The sequence below is a fragment of the Panthera pardus genome, unplaced genomic scaffold (assembly GCF_024362965.1).
Source record: "Panthera pardus isolate Hobbes unplaced genomic scaffold, ASM2436296v1 HiC_scaffold_22, whole genome shotgun sequence".
NCBI lineage: Eukaryota > Metazoa > Chordata > Mammalia > Carnivora > Felidae > Panthera > Panthera pardus.
The window spans coordinates 30,758,471-30,778,099 of NW_026526788.1; the positions used below are offsets into that span (position 1 = coordinate 30,758,471).

Sequence of the window (19,629 nt, forward strand, 5' to 3'; positions counted from 1 at the left end):
ATGAGTAAACCCCACTTGGTCACGGCATACAATTCTTTTGTATGTTGCTGTATTTGATCACTAATTGTTTGCTAAAAATTTTTGTGTCTTAGCTCATGAGACACGTTGGCCTATAGTTTTCTTTTCGTACCGTCTTTATCTAAATTTGGCATCAAGGCACTGCTGGCTTCATAGCATGGGTTGGAGAGCATGCCCCTCTCTTCTATTTTCTGGCAGAGACTATGTAAAACTGATGTTAATTCTTGTTTAAAAGTTTGATAGAATTCTCCAGTGCAATTACTTGGGCCTAGAGAATTTATGTCAAATTTATGAGTGCAATACTGTTCATAATAGACTCGGTAGCTTTTGAGTGGAGACCAAACCGTGGAACAGCTTCCAGGCCCCCGTCACCATGGGAGGACTAAGAAAACAGGTTTCTTGGGATCGAATCCACCACACCTAAAGTCCCAGTCCTGTTGAACTCCCACGACTTTATGTCACCCTACCCTTGGCACTTGAGGTTTTCTCTGCCATCTCCACTTCAAAGGGAGAACAGAAGTGTGGATGAGAGCCCCAGCCACCTGATTGGCTGGTAGGCTAAGCTTCAAAAAGAAATCATACCTGCAGCCAAGCTGGCTTTGCTTCTCAGCCCTGGGGCCACGATATACTCTTTTTCGTGGCGGTGTCACAACAATGCCCAGGCCCCGCCAGCCTCTCTCTTCGACAGAGAGGGCGGAGGTCCTCTGGTCCCAGGGGGCTGCGTTAATGGGACTCCACATGCTTCTTTCTGCTCTCTTACATCAGGGTTCAGAGCCAAACAACCTGGGCTCCCAGAATGGACAGGGGCCCTGGGAGAAGACCTTACTCCATCCGGCTCCCAAGACTGTCCACAGCCTGAGAACAGCCCATCGTGACATTCTCTTATTTGTTATCCTTAGTAAATTGTGGTTTCCGGTGTCTGTTTAATGGACCTCTCCTTCCCCAAGTTTTTCTTATTACTTCCGTATCATCCGTATCTTGGACAGTTGCCAAGTGTGACTCAGAGGCCTAGGACTGACCCCAGCAGACAGAGGAAGCCTGCTGGTTCCATTAAAGGACAGATGAGGCTGGCCTGTAGTAATTACGTAGCCGGGCAGGGAGGGAAGGTGCCAGCTCCAAAAATACCTGCCCACTGAGGATCAACCAGCACCGTGGCTGTGACCCTGCGTCAGTGAGCAATCATGTAGCTTGCTGCCTATGAGGGCCCCCCCGTAGGGCAGTCAGCTCCTGGAGTGAGGCAGTAGGTGACCTTCAATTGGTCCATGCTCAGCACAGACAGCTGCTGTCCACAGTGGGCAGAGGGGCGAAGAGACAAGAGCCAAGTTTCCAAAAGCCACATCTACGTGGATGGAAGGAAGGAAGGGATGAGAAAACTCATCTAACCAGGTCTGGAAATAACTAAGACGAAGTGCTAACCATCTGCCTCGTGCAAAGAATAAGGGGACTCTCATTGTACTGACATGGACCACTTTCTAACATACGTTGCTAGGAGATAAACACAAATCGCAAAACAGTTCACACACCCTACAAAGGAGCTTCACAGAGGAGCTCTGGATGTGGACCCGCAGATCTGACCCTTTGTCCTCGTGGCGTGGCCTCGGGCAAGTTATTTAATTAAACCCTTTCTTGCCTCAGGGTTCCTCATCTGAAACAAAGAGCTGATAACACTACTGACCTCATCCTGTAAGTGCTACCGACATTAAATACACGTGTGTTCACACTGGTGTGTTCACACTGGCACGGAGCCTCTCTAGAACTGGTAAGAGCAGGTGCCTCTGGGTACAGGAAATGGATATCTGGGGATGGGAGGAACAGGCAGACTTCTGTTTCGCTATTTCCCTCTCTGAGCCTTGGAATACCATACTGTGTGCATCCGTTGCCCGTTCGAAACAAATAGCAGGAACCTCAAATGAAGTCTTGGAGTTTTATACCAACTAGAGAAACGTACGAGAAGTGGGTAAGAAGGGCAGAGGAGGGATGGAAACTCTTAAATCTCAGAGCCAGGAGCGAAGGAGGGCTCGGAACAGGGAAATGAAGGGGAATGACAAAGCCCCCTGTCACACGGGGAGCGGGACATGTTTGCTGGGGCCCTGCGGGACTGAGGCATCAGAGCCTATGCTGAGCTGCAGATGTCCCAGGGCCCCAGGTACGTACACGAGTCCTGGGTCTGCTGGCTTCCGGGGGTTGGCGAGGTGCAGGATAGAGACGTTCTCCTGCTTGTGTGGCAGGAATAGCTCTCCAGGGTGCCTCTAAGACCCCTCCAAAGGGAACTTATTTTATTTATTTATTGTCACCTTCCAGGAAAAAGGACACAGTTTGGTTTATAAGGATTTACAAATGAAGTGAACAAATTAACAGCCTATGAGATTTACACACTTTCCACGATGTATTACTATTATGTCCCTTTTAGGATGAGAAAATGAAAGCTCAAAGTGGTTCGATAATTTGCCTAAGGTCACACAGCTTGGAAATGCCAGGGTCTGGTAGTTCCTCACAGCTCTTAGCAAAGTGGCTGCCAAAGAGCGGCCACAAATAGCTGAGCGCATAAAGAATGACAGAAGTGCCATCCATCAGAGGTCTGGCTAACAAACCACAGAAGCCATCCACAGAGGGCTGTAGGCCTTTTGGGCTGAGACTTTGGGGCAACTCCCGTCACAAGGCAGAGACTCGTTCCCACCTCTGGATTCTGGGCTGGCCCTGCGAGCGCTCTGATGAATAGAATACAGCAGAAATGACGTTCAGGAGACGTCCAAGTTCAGGCATCAAGCTCGGCACCAGCCACTTCCTCTTGGGAGCCCAGCCACTGTGAAGAAGTCCAAGCAGGTTAGAGGCCCCGGGGAGCGAGGCCCTGGAGGATGAGGGACCCCAGCAGAACCGCCAGCAGAGACCAGCCGACCCACAGAGCTGGAGGAAATAGCACACTGTTGTTTTAAACCAATAGATGGTAAGGTGGTTTGACGTGCAGTTAATAGAGCCAAGAAACAGCTCTTCTGCCGCCAGCAGTACCCTTGGAGCAGCACACACTTGCCTGGATGTTCTAAGGAGAGCCGGCCACATCTCACCAGTGTCCCAGGCCCGGGCTTCGCTGGACAGGGAAGCAGGCCTCAGGTTCCACCCCACCGGGACTGTTCAGCCTCCTCTTTCACAGCGGTGGGGGTAGTGGCTCCCGCTCGGGGTCTGAACAAGACCCACGGAGCGTCGTTTTGAGCCCCGCCCGCCTTTAGCCTGCGTGCCACAGGAGGGACCAAAAGCTGGAGGCGCCGAGGGAAACGGGGCAGCCGAGGAAGGCGGGCATGGTGGCTCTTTGGAGAAGGTTTCCCCTTTGGGGCACCAGCCCTGGCTCCACAGTGAGGTCAAGTGGGAGAGCGGAGTAAGCAAGCAAAGTGGGGACACTGAGGCAGAAGCCCCCCTCCCAACTCTTCCGGCTGTGTATCAGTTTCCTACTGCTGCTGTAACAAATTGCCCCCAACTTGGTGGCTTTAAACAACACGAGTGTATCATCTTACGGCGCTGGAGGTCAGAAGGCCAAGATGGTCTCAGAGGACTAAAACCAAGCCGGGGAGGTATGTACCGTCTGCAGGCTCTAGGGGGAGAGTCCGTGCCTTGACCGAAGCCGGAAACGGCTTCTAGAAGCTTGTGGCCACATCACTCCAGTGGCCGTGTCTACCATCACATCTTCTCTAGCCCTCCTGCCTTCTCATGAAGACCCTACAAGGACATCCACCCACCTCCCACTTAATCCATGTCAAGGATCTCAACTTATTCACATCTGCAAAGCCTCTTTTGCTGTGTGAGGTAATATAATCACAGGTGGCAAGAACTAGGACGTGGACATCTGTGGGGGGTCACTCTTCTGCCGACCCACCGTGCGGTGAGAAGTCATTCATTCGCCCATTCCGTGTGTAGTTTTGAACACCTACGGCCGTGTACAAAGACTGTGTTGGATAATGCTGGGGACGCAGCAGCTCCCAGGGCTGTGCATGCACTAACTCATTCAATCTTCACGGGATTCCTACGAGGTGAAGGCTTTACCAGTATGAGCCTACAATACCACGGGGGAAACTGAGGCAAAGAATAGTTAGACAACCTGCCTGTGGTGACAGAGCTAATAAGTGGCAAAGAGCATCCATCAGGGCCCCAACCAGAAACAGATGAAACACTCAACTCAGGATAATCAAGGAGGCTTTATTTGCAATGAACTGTTTACAAAGGTATAGGAAGCGGTAGGGAAACCTCGAGGGGTTGTGCAGGAACCCCGGGTTAGAAGCAGGGAGCTGTCACCAGCCAGAGGAAACCTGGGAGGACAGTCACGTAAACACTGGCTCGAGAGAAGTGACCTTGGGACAAGGGGCACAGCCAGCCCGAGATGGACCTCACGGTGCCAGGGGAATAAATTCACTGAGCTTCTTCTCTCTCTTCCCCTGACCTCCTGGGGGGCTCCCCACTGGCCCCACCTGACCACAGCCAGAGGGTGAGAGAGGGTAGGATCAGCATGGAGAGTGGACCCAGAGGGAAACAGAAAACATCACGCCCCAGAACTGGGCGTCTATGCTTTGAACATCCAACAGCCCAGCCTCTCATCTTGTGGGTCCTGGTTCAGCCTGACCACAAGGCTCCTCACCTGGCGGGCCCCAGGCTCAGGGTGACATCAGGGCTTGATGACCTCATAGTATAGACCGACAGCCTGGAAACACTGGCCTTGGTAATCCTATCTCTGGGATTCTAGCCTAAGGAATGCTAAAGCCCATAATACTTGGGATTCTTTTAATTCTCTGCTAGGGAGGGCTGACCCACTGCCCACAGCGTGCACACAGTCTTGGCCTTGGCCCCACGGAGCTCGGCCAGGAAACCCCAGGGGACAGACATCCTTGAAGACTGATGGCGAAAACTGATGTAAAAGGCCACAAACTGATCACCGCCTTGGTATCAGGTAGGAACTCTTGATCGTCAGCAACGGGGAGCTGCCCCCTGTGAATGACTCAGGTGAGAAGGACCCTCCCAGGCCCCGCTATCCCAGTGGTGGGCTATGCAGGGGGAACCAGATGTGTGCCCAACAGAGGAGATCTGCCTGATCCCAGACTAAAACCAAAGCGCCTAACTGACCACTGCAAGGCTTCAGTGTCTGCCCTGCTCTCCCCAAATAGTTCTGGATGCCTTCTTCTCTCATCCTTCATCCACTCAGTGCCATTAGCAAAAAGAAAAGTAAGCCAGTGGGCCGAGGCAAAGCGGGAAACAGAGGGAGACACCCCCCCCCCCAGCCCCCGTCTCCCCCTGCTTTGGGGTCACTTGCCCCGGCTCCTCCTTGATGGACTCTCTGAGGATCACTCACTTGCTCAGACCAGTTGCCGATGACACGCCATATCCTCTGCTCTGTAATGTCCCATGTGGTACTGTTTTTATTTTAGTCCATTTCCCAAACATACCTCCCATCTTCCTAAAGAAGGCCTTGGGAACTCCCCCTTTTCCTTCTGTCCAATGGCCCCTCCAAGCCGTTTCCTCTGGAGGCTTCCGACTCCCCAGTATTTTGGGCTGAGTGATGTCTCCCCCCGCCTCCCAAATTCCTATGCGGAAGTCCCAGTTCCCAGTACCTCCTAGTGTGGCTGTGTTTGCAGGTGAGGTCTTTAAAGAGGTGCCCAAGTTCAAATGAGGCCGTTAGGGTGCCTCTAATCCAATCTGCTTGGTGTCCTTACAAAAGGAAGTCAGGATACACAGAGAGACCCCAGGAATACGTGTCCACAGGCAGGCCACGTGGGGACACAGTGAGAAATCAGCCACTGGCAAGCTGAGGAGACAGGCCTCAGAAGAAGCCAAACCTTCCAACACCTTGGTGTCTGACATGCAGCTCCCAGAACTGTGAGAAGTAAATGTAAGCCACCCCCCCGACCCATGCCGCAGTGCTCTGTTGTGGCGATGCTAGCAGACCGACACACCCACCCACCCACCCAAAGCAGAATAGACTTGTGCCCCCTGGCACGCCAGGCTTCAAGGAAATGTCTGCTGTGTCACCCCCCACACATTGAGGTGGCTGTCTACTCACACGCCCACCTGCCCCGAGAGCCTGGGAGCTCCCCAAGAACCACGTCTAGGTCTCTGTTGTCTCACCCCATCCTAAATGGCGGGTGTCAGGAGGGGGTAACTGAGATGACACGTGTAAAGCCCTCCGTGTGGAGCCGCGAGGGCTCAGCGCCCAGTGCGTCTGGACCCCCGGGCCACCGCTCACCTGCTCATGCCCCCAGCCGGGCCACGACAGGTGCTCCTGAGGAACTGCTGAGCCGAGTTGAAAGACGGGCTGTGAGCAACTGAATATACACGCAGACAACGGCCAGACCGAACATAAAAACAGAACCGTGGCCCACAGCCTGCAGCACCCTGCCCAGAGAGCCAACCCACTAGCCACGGTAACCAGCCGAGGAGGCCAGTCTGCTCCAGGTCCGACTTGCAGGGAGTCAGACTGCCATCTCTTCTGACGGTCCAGGAAGCCCTGTAACACTCCTGTTAACAACTGGCCCCAAACAGCCGGGACTTGACTACTGACAATGTCTCTGATTTTTATTCCAATTTCCAACTTAGGGCTAACTCCGGAAAGCCAAAATGCACCCTAATCAGTCACGTAGGATGCCCCCTGCAAGCTGGCCTGCCTCCAGCTTCGCCTTTTATCCTCTACAAAGCTTTCCCGCCCCTCCGCTGCCTTTGAGTCTCTCCTCGATGCCGCCCGCCAGCTGCTCACTCCCCTGCGGGAGCCAGCTCAGAGTAAACAGCCTGTGCTTCTCATCCGGGGGCTCTTTGTGGATTTCCACAGGTGTCTCTCGCACACCCAGGGCCTGGAAGACCCCGGGCACAGTCCGGGAGCAGAATGACTTGAATGAGAGGAGGAAGTGGGGAGACAGGCACGCAGGAGAAGAGGGGACAGAAGAGCCAGAGTCCAACAATGAAACCCGCCACTCCACAGGGCGCACCTGCCCTTTGCATAGATTCCATCTGTGCCACTGGCTTTTTCCCTCTATAAAATGGGTGAAGGGTGTCAAGGGGACACAAACCCGAGGAGGCCACGAGCCCAGCAGAAGACACTCCCTGGGGATCCTACAGGAGACAGTGTGGCAGGGAGGGAGGAAGCGGATGCCTTTCTCCCTGGCACCAAGGCAGCCCGCCTTCTCTGTCAAGAGCCACAAACAGGGAAGGGGAAGCCGGCAGGCCTGGGAGAAGTTCAGCAGAGCCTATCCAAGTTTCCTCTTCACACATAAAAGGAGGGGGCTTTTCTATTTAAAAGATAACCTATAATAGAGGCTGGGGCTGGGAGCATCTCTTCAGGAGCCAGGAGCCAGCAGCCAGGTGCCACTCTCGGCTCCAGCCCCTCCCTGCCCCTGGTCACCAGCGCCGCCGCCTTTGTGAAACCCAATTACTGGGCACATCGCAGCTTTTCCTTTGTAATCCAGGGTGGTGTGGGGGAGTCAGCAGCTGCCAGCCGCACAGAGGGGGTTCAAACTGCATCCTTCCATAGACTTCTGACCAGAAGGGTATTTTATGATAAATATATTTCCGCAGCTAAGCCACAAACACAATGGGTTCTAGCGCATTTCTCTGGCATGTGTCGCTGTGCCCCCTGGAGAGGGCTTATTTATTCATTTCACAAGGCAATGCCCAGTGTCAAGTCCTTTGAAAGCCCTTGCTTCCCGGCCCACCCACTGCCCACACCACTTGCTGGAAGAATTAAGTTTTCTTCCCATTGTTCCCAGCATGTTGTCCACGCCGGCATCATAGGACTTGGTGTGGTTGACAAGTCTGTTCTGTGACCCTGGGCTCCTTCCGGGAGGGAGCTGGTCTGCCAGTCTTTGTCTCCCAGCCTCCAGACACAGGTCTGGAATATGGCAGGTGCTCCGGGGAAGGTTCAAGGAAGGAAAGCACAAATGAACTCTCCTCTTACCCAAAGGAAGCACCCTTCCTGATTGCCCTTCCTGGAGGTCCCAGCCAACCCCCACCACCCATTTTCGATCTTTCCACCCTCCTCCGCAAAGCAAACATCTCCAGGGGACCCTTGGGCTAATGCGGGAGGCCTGGAGAGGCAGCCCTGGCCTGCAAGGTGGACGACATGGGGGTGCTGCTCCGAGATCCCCGATAAGCCTCAGTCTCCCTGGCCTTCCTTTTCCATCCATGAAATGAGATGGCAGAGACAGATCTCATATATTACGGGAGATTCTTCCAACTGATGGCCCATGGGCTAAATCTACTGTGCAAGGGTGTTTTATTGGCTTCCATGTTATAGAACACCTGGTAAAAATTCACACAAAACCCATATTTCTAGCTTCTACTGACAAAACCCCAACATCCTCATGGCATACCTGGCAGAGAGGAGAGGGGTACGTCTCCCACGGTCCCCACCACTCAAACCGCGACATTTAGTACTCGCACGCTAGTCTCTCAGGCATTGGCATGTATAACCCCTGACCCATGGCCTCAACCTTGGCTGCTGCCACTTCAGAATGACTGCTGTAGGTTTTAAAAGATGCGTACAAGGCCCAGGCCCATACTCAGACATTCTGATTCAACTGGGCTGGGGGTAGAGCCAAGGCAACTGTGTTTGTAGAAAAGTTCCTCAGATGAGTCTAATTTCTGCCAGGGCTGACCACTGCGGCCGATGGGGCCTGCTGGCCGTGAGGGCCCATCTCATGTGCGCAGAGAAGTGGCCCCCAGAAAATGAAGGACGGGACAGCCTGGTGAAAAGCACCCACAGTGCCTCCGGGGAACCGAGTCCTGCCCCAGGACGCCCCCCTCCCACCCAGCCGGTGGCCTATCCATGTCCTGCCTATAGCTGGCTGCTGAGCATTCTACAAGCTGCCTTCTGTCCCTGGGACCTGTTTGCCAGTTCACGCCTCCCTCTTGCCTCTGCCCGATGCCCCCACCTCTTCTAGGAGGCCTGAAATCAGCCGTGGGAGGTACGCTTTTGCTCATGTCCCTCCCGCTCCACCAGCATCTGACATATGGATTTCTCTAACCGGGCCCTTGGACCTTTTTCATGCCCCTGTCAGATAGAATTCCAGAAGGTGGGAATCACCTCTCCTATGCCTCCTGTGCCCTCCCTGGTTCTCCCACCCCACGGCTCACTGAGCAGCAGCGGACTCTCACAGAAGGATGGGGGAGGGGGGGTGCGGCACTGCAGTGGCCACTGCATCCTTCGGGCCCACCCAGAGGAGCCGTTTCAAGAGACTCTACTATGCCCACCTGCTGGCCCCCTGCCCGTCATCCTGCCAGGCACCCTTGTCCACGGCCCTGTGTGGGCCCAGCAGAGGAAACACCAACATCCCCGGCATCTGTCACTCCTGAACCGGGAAAGCAGTGCTAGGCTGGGGAGGAGGATGGGGGCTCGTTCAGGTCTACTGAGAAATAACTACTTGTGGGTCTCAGGACCCCAAACACCCCGCCGGGCCCACACCCTTGACCATCGGTCAGTCTGATTCACAGCCAGCGAGAGGGAGGAGTGACACTTAGAGACTTCCAGGCTGCAGGCAGGACACAGGTCCATCCTCGAAGCCTCCCCTGGGGAATGATTTCCTGTCTGGCGGACCGGGGCCTACCTCGGAGCTGACAGAACGTGGTCATAAACTTGCTGGTGAGGGACTTGAGCTCGTTGTTGGCCAGCGTGATGAGCTGGATCTGGTCGGTGACATTCCGCAGGACCTTGTAGATGCCAATGGGGAAAGCAACCAGCTTGCACTCGGCCAGATCTGCAGCCAAAGAACAAAGACAGAGGACAGTTGGCCACAGCTGCTCAGGGACTTGCCCTGAACCACAAGGCCCCGACCCTGCCTCTCCTCCCCAACTCCTTTCCTCTCACTCGTCTCCCCTGTGCCAGCCCCGAAGCCCTGCCCTCCCTCTTCCGAGAGCCTTCATCACCACGGGTCGCACTTGTCCCTCTCCGGCACCCCGAACCTTTGGGTCTATTCAACACCTTGTCTAGTGGCATGGCCTATGAGCAGAAGGAGCAGCTCACGACCAGCACTTGTGGCAGCGTCCTTGAGCTCCTGCAGAATCCTCCTTCTGGAATCACCAAAGACTCCACAGTGAAGCTGCAGTCTTCACACTACTTTCCGACAATCTTCTTTGAAAACAGGCGACTCACACAGACTTTGTGGTCTGACCTTCTCCCCAGCCCTGTCACTCTGAAGGCAAGCATGCACAAGAGGCAGCCGGGAAGTCGCTGTGGAGAACAGTCTGGCAGTTTCCCAAATGGTAAAACCTGTAGTCACCACACGGCCCAGCCAGCCATTCCGCTCCTAGGTCTACACCGGAGAGAAATGAAAACATATGTCCACACAAAACACGTCGCACGGGAACACTCGCGGCAGCATTATTCACTAAGTGCACCCAAAGTGCACACAACCCAAATGTCCATCAACAGATGAATGGATAAGCAAAATGTGGCATTATCCAGAAACAAGAATATTGTTTGGCAATAAAAAGTCGCGAAGTACCAATATATGCTACGGCGTGGGTAAACCTTGAAAACGTTACTCTAAGTGAAAGAAGCAGTCACAAACGATCACACGCTTGATGAGGCCATTTACATGAACGATCTGGAACAGGCTAGTGTATAGACACGGAAAGGAGGGCAGCGGTTGCCCAGGGCTGGGGGTCCTGGGGTGGGGGGGGGGGCAACCTAGGGCTGGGGCTTCTAAAACTGGACTGTAATGACAGCTGCACAACTCTGTGGATATACAAAAGCCACTGAATTGTACCCTTTAAATGGGTGAATTGTATGGTGTGTGAGTTCTTTCCCAATAAAGCAATTTTTTAGGTACCTACATTTTAAAAAGGGAGGCACTGAATGCATGGAAGCTCAGAAATTAGGCTCTCCAGCTCACCTAAGTCACTTAAATTCCCTGAGCCCCCGTTTCCTCATCTGTGGAACAGGGGTCTTGTCATCTACCTGGCAGAGCTGTCAGGAAAATTAAGTATAAAAAGTACTAAGTGTGGTGACACAGTAGCAGGCAGGTGCACAGTGAGGATGCTGCTTCTCTGCACCTCCTCCAGTCTACCCTCCCCTTCCTCTAGCCAAATCCTCTCTAGGCTTCAAGGCCAGCCCCCATCCCACCTCTTTGGAAATCTGCCCGGATCACCCCCATGACTGGGGATCGCCCTCCCACCTCTGAACCCCAGGAGCACCACCCAACTCAGACAGCACTGTCCCATGTCTCTGCAAACTCTTGTCTTGTCCCCAAAGAGGCCAGACACCCCCAGGCCCCTGAGGCTCTAAAGATTGCTCCAAAATAAATATGCAAAATTCAACTAATATTCCTACATGCCAGCAATAAAATATAGTTTTTAAAGAGCCCATTCTGAACAGCAACAATAATGCGAAGTCTATCAAAATAATCATAATTGAAGCCCTTCTCCCTCATCTGCCTCACAGTCTCTCTACTCTCGCTCTAAGAGCAGCTCAAATGTCACCTCCTCTAAGAAGCCTTCTCTGACTGCTCTAAACAGTTAGTTGCTCCAGCCTCTGAGTCTCACAGAGCACGAATGGGACCTCTTCATCCTGACTGTGTTAACCTCTCTCTTTGTGTCTGCTTTCCCACTGGACCAGGAAGGCCTCCAGAGCACAGGGCCAGCAGTGCCCAGCAGGCTCGGAGGGCAAGGCAGGGGTACTGGTGACCTCACTGAGCTGGTCTGAGAAAAGAAAGGGGACAGGTGGGGTAAGGGCAGAAGTCCAGATGGCTGAGGATCTGCAGGAGTCCTCTGCAGGGCATCCTGGTAAGAAGTGCCTTTACTGCTTCCCCTGGTCCAGGGCTGTGCCAGGTGCCTCTAGCCCTGCCGCCATCCAGTGTCAGGTGCCGGCCCTTACGTCAGCTGGTAGGGCTGGCAGAAGAGAGTGAGAGGTCCTGGCAGGGAGGAGTGAATCCCCACAAGTCAGGCTTTCTGTCCAGGGAGACCAAGGTCTGGAAATGGACTGGCTCTGTAGGCTCAAAGTTTAGGGCAAGCTGGGGATTCCAGAAAGGGCAAACACTTCCAAACAATGAGTACCCTAGTGCTTCGTGCCAGATGCGCAAAGGGCTAGAAAGGAGTCTTTGTTGTGCCTGTAAATCCAACAGCCCCTTTGGGTAAAAGCGACAGATCTCATTCAAGCTAGAGGCAACATCAAGGAAAACGGCAGAGGCTTTCCCTTTAAAACGAAGAGCAAAGTAAGGACGCCTTCCCACACCAGTATCCCTGAATATGGTCTTGGAAGTTCTGGCCAAAGAAACAGAAAACATAAACACTGGAAACAGAACGATTATCACGTGCACATGAAATGGCCGCATAACCTCCAAAAACCAAAGTAGGCATCTGACAAACTATGCAAATGAAAAAAAGTCTCAGCGAAATGGCTCATCAAAATAAAAGCACAAGATTCAGTAATATTCCCATATGCCAGCAATAAAATATAATTTTTAAGGATCCTATTTCAAATAGCAATAATAATATAGAATATATAGAGATAATCAGAATGGAAAATGTATCTGACCAATATTAATAAAAGTAGAAAAGTTCACAAAGGTATCTTTAAAAATAGATTTGTATGTGAAGATACAGAACATGCTCGTTAACGACCAACAACTGAAATGAGGTTTTTTTCCAGAAATCAGGTTATAGATTGTTTCATGTAATTCCTGCTCAAAAGTCATAAAGTTTTTTTAACTTTAAAATCCAAAACCACTTTTTGGGGTGCCTGGGTGGCTCAGTTGGTTAAGCATCTGACATCAGCTCAGGTCATGATCTCATGGCTTGTGAGTTCGAGACCCGCATTGGGCTCTGTGTTGACAGCTCGGAGCCTAGAGCCTGCTTCGGATTCTGTGTCTCCCTCTCTCTCTCTGCCCCTCCCTCACTCATGTTCTTTCTCTCTCTCTCTCAAGAATAAATAAACATCAAAAAAAATTTTTTTTAATCCAAAACCATTTTTTGAAATGGTTTAAATTTCATCTAGGGGAATAAGCAAGCAAGTTCTCCCTAAAAAAGAAGAAGATAGAGCGTAACCAGTATTATAAGGCTACAATAATTAAACAGGGGACAACAACCTCCCTACACCATACACAAAAATAAACTCAAAATGGACAAAAGACCTAAACATAAGACAGGAAGCCATCAAAATCCTCGAGAAGAAAGCAGGCAAAAACCTCTTTGATCTTGGCCACAGCAACTTCTTACTCAACAAGTCTCCAGAGGCAAGGGAAACAAAAGCAAAAATGAACTACTGGGACCTCATCAAAATAAAAAGCTTCTGCACAGTGAAGGAAACAATCAGAAAAACTAAAAGTCAACCGACAGAATGGGAGAAGATATTTGCAAATGACATATCAGATAAAGGTTTAATATCCAAAATCTATAAAGAACTTCTCAAACTCAACACCCAAAAAACAAACAACTCAGTGAAGAAATGGGCAGAAGACACGAATAGACACTTTTCCAAAGTAGATATCCAGACGGCTAGCAGACGCATGAAAAGATGCTCAACATCACTCTTCATCAGGGAAACACAAACCAAAACCACAATGAGATACCACCTCACACCTGTCAGAATGGCTAACATGAACAACTCAGGCAACAACAGATGTTGGCGAGGATGCGGAGAAAGAGGGTCTCTTTTGCACTGCTGGTGGGAATGCAAACTGGTGCAACCACTCTGGGAAACAGGATGGAGGTTCCTCAAAAGGTTAAAAATAGACTACCCTATGACCCAGCAATCGCACTGCTAGGTATTTAACCAAAGGATACAAAAATGCTGATTCGAAGAGACACATATACCCTGATGTTTATAGGAGTGCTATCGACAATAGCCAAATATGAAAAGAGCCCAAATATCCATCGAATGATGAATAAAGGTGGTATGTATGTATGTATGTGTGTGTGTGTATATACACATATACATATACATATACATATACACATGTGTATACATATATATGTGTGTATACACACACACACACACAATGGAATATTTGATGAAAAAGAATGAAATCTTGGGGTGTCTGGGTGGCTCAGTTTGTTGAGAGTCCAACTTCGGCTCAGGTCATGATCTCACAGTTCATGAGTTTGAGTCCCACATCGGGCCCAGTGCTGTCAGCACAGAGCCAGTTTTGGATCCTCTGTCCCCCTCTCCCTCTGCTTTTCTCCCTCTCTCTCTCTCTCTCTCTCTCTCTCTCAAAAAATAAACATTAAAAAAGAAAAAGAATGAGGGGTGCCTGGGTGGCTCAGTCAGTTAAGCATTCAACTTCAGCTCAGGTCATGACCTTGTGGTTCGTGGGTTTGGACCCCACATCAGGCTCTGTGTTGACAGCTCAGAGCCTGAAGCCTGTTTCGGATTCTGTGTCTCCCTCTCTCTCTGTCCCTCCCCAGATTGTGCTCTCTTTCTCTCAAAAATAAATAAACATTAAAAAAAATTTTTTAAATGAAATCTTGCCATTTGCAACAATGTGGATGGAACTAGAATGTATTATGCTAAGTGAAATAAGTTAGTCAGAGAAAGACAAAATACCATATGATTTCACTCATATGTGGAATTTAAGAAACACAACAGATGAACAGGGGGGAAAGGAAGGAAAAATAAGATAAAAACAGGGAGGCAAACCATAAGAGACTCTTAAATACAGAGGACAAACTGAGGGTTGCTGGAGGGGAGGTAGCTGGGGGCATGGGCTAAATTTAGGGTGACGGGCACTGATGAGGACACTTGTTGGGATGAGCACTGGGTGTTCTATGTAAGTGATGAGTCACTAAATTCTACCCCTGAAACCACTATTACACTATATGTTAACTAACTTGAATTTAAATAAAATTATAAAGCACAAAGAAAAATAGATTATAGAAAGAAAATAGTCCAGAAAATGTAGTCCATAAATAATATGTCATGATTTAATAAGTGCTAAAGAAGGCCTCACAAATAAATTGGGGAATGGGAGGATTAATAACATATCAGAATAACCAATTAATAGTTCTGGGAAGGGGCACCTGGGTGGCTCAGTCGGTTAAGTGTCCGGCTTCAGTTCAGGTCATGATCTCACGGTTCATGAGTTCGAGCCCTGCGTCCAGCTCTGTGCTGACAGCTCAGAGCTTGGAGCCTGCTTCGGATTCTGTGTCTCCCTCTCTCACTCTACCTCCTCCCCCATTCAGACTCTGTCTCTCTCTCAAAAATAATTTATTTAAAAATTTAAAAAGTAAAAAAAAAAAAAAAAAAAAAAAAACTTATAAAAAAAATAGTTCTGGGAAAACAAAATAGAGACTCTCGATTAACCTAAGAATCAAAGTAAACTCTACAGAGAATTACACTTGAAATATTTTTTGAAATCAAACAACAAAAAAATCAGAAGTAAACAGAACTTAATATTTATACAACCTCTGAAGTGGAGATGATTTTCTAAACCTAGGAGCCATAAAAGAGTCACAAAGATCAACAAGTCTAACTGTATAAAACATACACAACACCCGGATACTTAAAAAAATAAGACAGACTGTGAAAAGGATCTATAAGTAGAATAAAGATTTATCTTTAGGGGCGCCTGGGTGGCTCAGTCGAAAGAGAACATGACTCTTGATCTTAAGGTCATGAGTTCAGCCCCACCACGCTGGGTGTAGAGATTATGTAAATAAATAAAAAAAACTTTAGAGGCGCCTGGGTGGCTCAGCCGGCTCAGCCGGTTGAGTGGTTAAGCATCTGACTTGAACCATGCATAATCTCATGGTTCCTGGGTTCGAGCCCCTCATCGGGCTTTGTGCTGACAGCTCAGAGTCTGGAGCCTGCTTTGGATTCTGTGTCTCTCTCTCTGTCTCTGTCCTTCCCCACTCACGCTCTTTCTCTCTCTCTCAAAAAAATTTATCTTTATTTAAATAAATTTGTCTTTATTAAAAAGATAATGATCTATCTATAAATTATTTATCTTTTAAAAAAAAGTTATATTATGTAAAATTCTCAATGTAATTCAATTTAAAAAATTAAGACCACCAGAGAGAGAGATGAGAAAAGAATATAAGATGTTAACAAGGGGTGAGGGGGGCGAGGGGAATATAATTAGTAAACGGATAAACCTATGGCTTTTGAAATGTATTGCCAAACTGCTTTCCAGAGTATTTATGCCAATTAATACACATTCTGCCCAATAAGTAAATGGATCATTAAAAAAAAAATCTTTGCTAATATGAACAGTGGACATGACATCCCTTGCTTTAATCAACTCTTTAAATAATGAGACTGATTATCATTCATGGTTAATTAACCATTTCTATTTCCCTTGTGGCAAGGCTTGCTCACGTCTCTTGCTATTTTTCTATTTGGAGTTCTTGCATTCCAACCCCTACCTCCCAAATGTTGCTAGAGCTTCTTTTTTAAAAAAAAATTTTTGTTTTACATTTATTTATTTTTGATAGAGACAGAGCACAAGTGGGGGAGGGGCAGAGAGAAGGAGGCACAGAATCGTAAGCAGATTCCAGGCTCTGAGCTGTCAGCACAGAGCCTGACGCAGGGCTCAAACTCACACACCGAGAGATCATAACCTGAGCGAAGTCAGACGCCTAACCGACTGAGCCACCCAGGCGCCCCAAGCTTCTTAAATAGTATTATCAACCTATGTTCATTCATGGTTTTTCTTGTTTAATGGTTCAAGTTATGGCATATAAAAAAAGCTATTTATTTATTTATTTATTTATTTATTTATTTATTTATTTAGAGCATGAGTGGGGGAGGGGTGGAGAGAGAGAGAGAATCCCAAAAAGGCTCCGCACTGTCAGCACAGAGCCAGATGTGGGCTTGATCTCACAAATCATGAGATCATGACCTGAGCCGAAGTCAGACACTTAACTGACTGAGCCACCTAGGTGCCCCTCAAGTTATACCATTTTAAAAAGCAGAATAAAAAAAATTATATGTGCACTGTAATACGTGTAAAACTAGGTAAAAAAAAAAAAAAAAAAAAAAAAAGGTACATATGCCTGGGAAATAAGATCAAAAGGAAAATAACCAGAATGTTCAACAGCAATGATAAAGGATTTGAGCAATTTATTACTACGTATAGTCCTGCTGCTTATTTTACCTAAAATAAGCAAAGTACCACTATATATTTAAATAAAAATATTTTTCAAGTATATATAGTGATAATTTACTTTTAAAACAGAAAATTTATTTATTATAAAAATACCTTTTATTAGAAAAAAAAATACTTGGCAAATTCAAGTATAAACTGAGGGCAGCCAGCTCCTCATCAGTAAGAGAAACAAGAAAGCTCCATAAAAGAAAGAAATTCTGTACTGGATTTTACTGGATGGGAGATGGAACTGTACTGGATATGAGATGGAACTTTCGGGGCTCAGGCACCGAGAATCAATTGTGCAATGCACCCCCGCTCCCCAAAGTGGTGAGAGAGTGTTCACGATGCATGCGGAAGAAACATAAAGCCACAAGGTCATTCAAGTTACTTCCAAGGGTCCTCATGGCAGCTGCCTTCCCCAAGTACATCAGCCCAGAAATGTCCAGTCCCACAACCTCCTTCCTCCCACCCAGGCTACCCACACACCATTCCAACCTCACGCCCCCTTTCCAGTCTCCAATTCAAGTAACACGGGCCTGTGCGGCCTCCTCTGGACAACCAGCCAAAGTCACAGAAGCATATGGCCACCACATCTGAAGGGTGCCAAGGGCCTGGAATATATCCACACCTGCTGCTTTCATTTACTCTCCCAAATAGCCCTACTGTGTGCCAGGCAGTGTTCTGCGCTGTACCTAGTGACTTCCCTAGGATCTTTTTCGTTCTCAGGGATGTTCCATCCATCCTCTGACTGCAGAACTGCCCACCGGTGGCTGGTGCAAACATGCCCGCCCCATCCAGGCCACAGCACCAGCCACTAACACTGCATGGGGACTCTAATCCCTGCTGAGAGGACAGGCCCACGATCTCGGGAACAGTTCTCTGTGGTCCCTGGGACAAACATACGGAGATCCAGGTCCCAGACGTGCTGAAGCAGATCTCAGCCTTGCCCAGTCATCTTCCTATCTGTGCACGAGGAGCGATATACTTCATGTTCGTTCCTTGGGGGTGGGGCTAACAATAACCATAGATAGTACCGCTTACTATTTCACACATGCTAGGCTCTAAGAACTATCTCCTCTCTATACACATGAGGAAACTGCAATTAAGTGACTTGGCCAAGGTCATACAGCTAAAAGGGAAGTAAGATTTAAGTTTATTTATTTATTTTGAGAGAGACAGAGAGAGCGAGTGGGGAGGGGCAGAGGGAGAGGAGAGAGAGAAGCAGACTCCATGCTATCAGTGCAGGGCCCGATACAGGGCTCGATCTCATGAACCGTGAGATCATGACCTGAGCCTAAATCAAGACTTGGATGTTCAACCTACTGAGCCACCCAGGTACCCCAGGGGAGTAAGATTTGGATAGTTAGGCTGTTCCAGAAGCCCTGGGTCCTAACCAATCTACTATCCTACCCCCTTGAGTTAAGAAGTACCTAGGTACCTGCCTGTAGGCTGAGCCAAAGAAAGGGGAGTCTATGCAGAGCATCTCAAAGGGAAACCGGGGCCTTCCCTAAAAGAAATCCTACAGATCTTTGTAGTTCAGAGCCTGTGATTCTGGGGACAGAGGCCAGTCATCTTTTGTTCTCAGGAAATTCATCTCAGGTCTAATTCAGAGGATGGGCACCATCTATCCCCGCTACACATGTCTGCAGTAGAGAAAAGCGTCCTTAGCTGGCCCAGAGGACACAGCAAGCATATGGCTAGGAGTCAGGTCTCACCTAAGGGAGGGGGTACCCCACCCAGGAAAGAGAAGACCCAGACTGGAGACAGGTGAGTAATCCTCAGGAAGCCATGGGATGTCTTCAAGAAGGGGGTCCCATTCTCTATGAATCCTCAGAGCTGACAGTACAGGAATAGTGCACCAGTCGTAAAGGAAAGGCTCCCACGTGAGGAAGTGAGTGCCACATGCTGGGATGTGATCAAGCACTCACCGCACAGAGGATTCGTGAACCACATGGAGGCCAGGGGATCTCACCGATCTCATTTTCACTCAACTCAACCAAACAAACATAGCTAACATCACTGAGTGTTTAGTATGTGCCAGAAACGTAATAGGCACTTTTCATATATGAACTCATTAAATTCTCATAACAACCATGAGCTATCCTCACAGATGGAAAGTGAGGTCCATGTTGACAGTAAATTGCCCAAGGTCATTTTGGCAAGGTACTGAAGGACAAAGAATGTGAATGCAAAGATTCCAGCAGGGTGACCAACTTGTCCTGGTTTGCCCAGAACATTCCCAATGTTGGCACTGAAAGCCCTGCATCCTGGGGGATGGTTCTGCAGTCCGGGCCATTCAGGAGAGTTGGTCACCCTTGATTCAGGCTGGATGCTAATGGATGAGAGATTATGAGAGCCAGAGAGGAAAGAGGGAAGGCAACCCAGGTGTGGGCCAAGGCATGAGCAAAGGCCCAGAGGCCTTTTATTCTCTGGAACTCCATCTTTGAGCCCTGCCTTGTTCTATACCTTCCTGGAGCCTCACTCTTGCTCAGCGAGTCCTCAGAGGGGAAGGCTCTGGCATAGGAGCACTTCATGCTACTTGGTGGTGAGTGCATGCCCACAGACC

The 19,629-nt window shown here is 49.2% G+C and overlaps 2 protein-coding genes and 1 long non-coding RNA gene across 6 annotated transcripts in view; 1 reads left to right on the forward strand and 2 right to left on the reverse strand.

Moving 5' to 3' along the window:
• LRRC20 (leucine rich repeat containing 20) overlaps positions 1-19,629 on the reverse strand; it is an 87,129-nt gene that overhangs the window by 36,137 nt on the left and 31,363 nt on the right. For 2 of the 3 annotated variants that reach the window (XM_019444426.2, XM_019444425.2), the window contains one exon: positions 9,588-9,737. The exons of the other annotated variant lie outside the window; for it this stretch is intronic. In XM_019444426.2, the coding sequence (XP_019299971.1) occupies positions 9,588-9,737 (150 nt within the window). The remainder of the gene's footprint in view (positions 1-9,587; positions 9,738-19,629) is intronic. 3 annotated transcript variants of the gene reach the window in all.
• PRF1 (perforin 1) overlaps positions 1-19,629 on the reverse strand; it is a 261,612-nt gene that overhangs the window by 30,681 nt on the left and 211,302 nt on the right. The gene's annotated exons all lie outside the window — the stretch shown is intronic.
• Positions 2,325-6,789, forward strand: LOC109264366 (uncharacterized). Of its 2 annotated transcripts, XR_002078706.2 has the most exons (3): positions 2,325-4,948; positions 5,758-5,884; positions 6,255-6,789. It is a non-coding gene; the product is annotated as an uncharacterized LOC109264366 (long non-coding RNA). The 2 variants fall into 2 exon arrangements; XR_002078705.2 differs by having other exon boundaries at positions 5,758-6,789.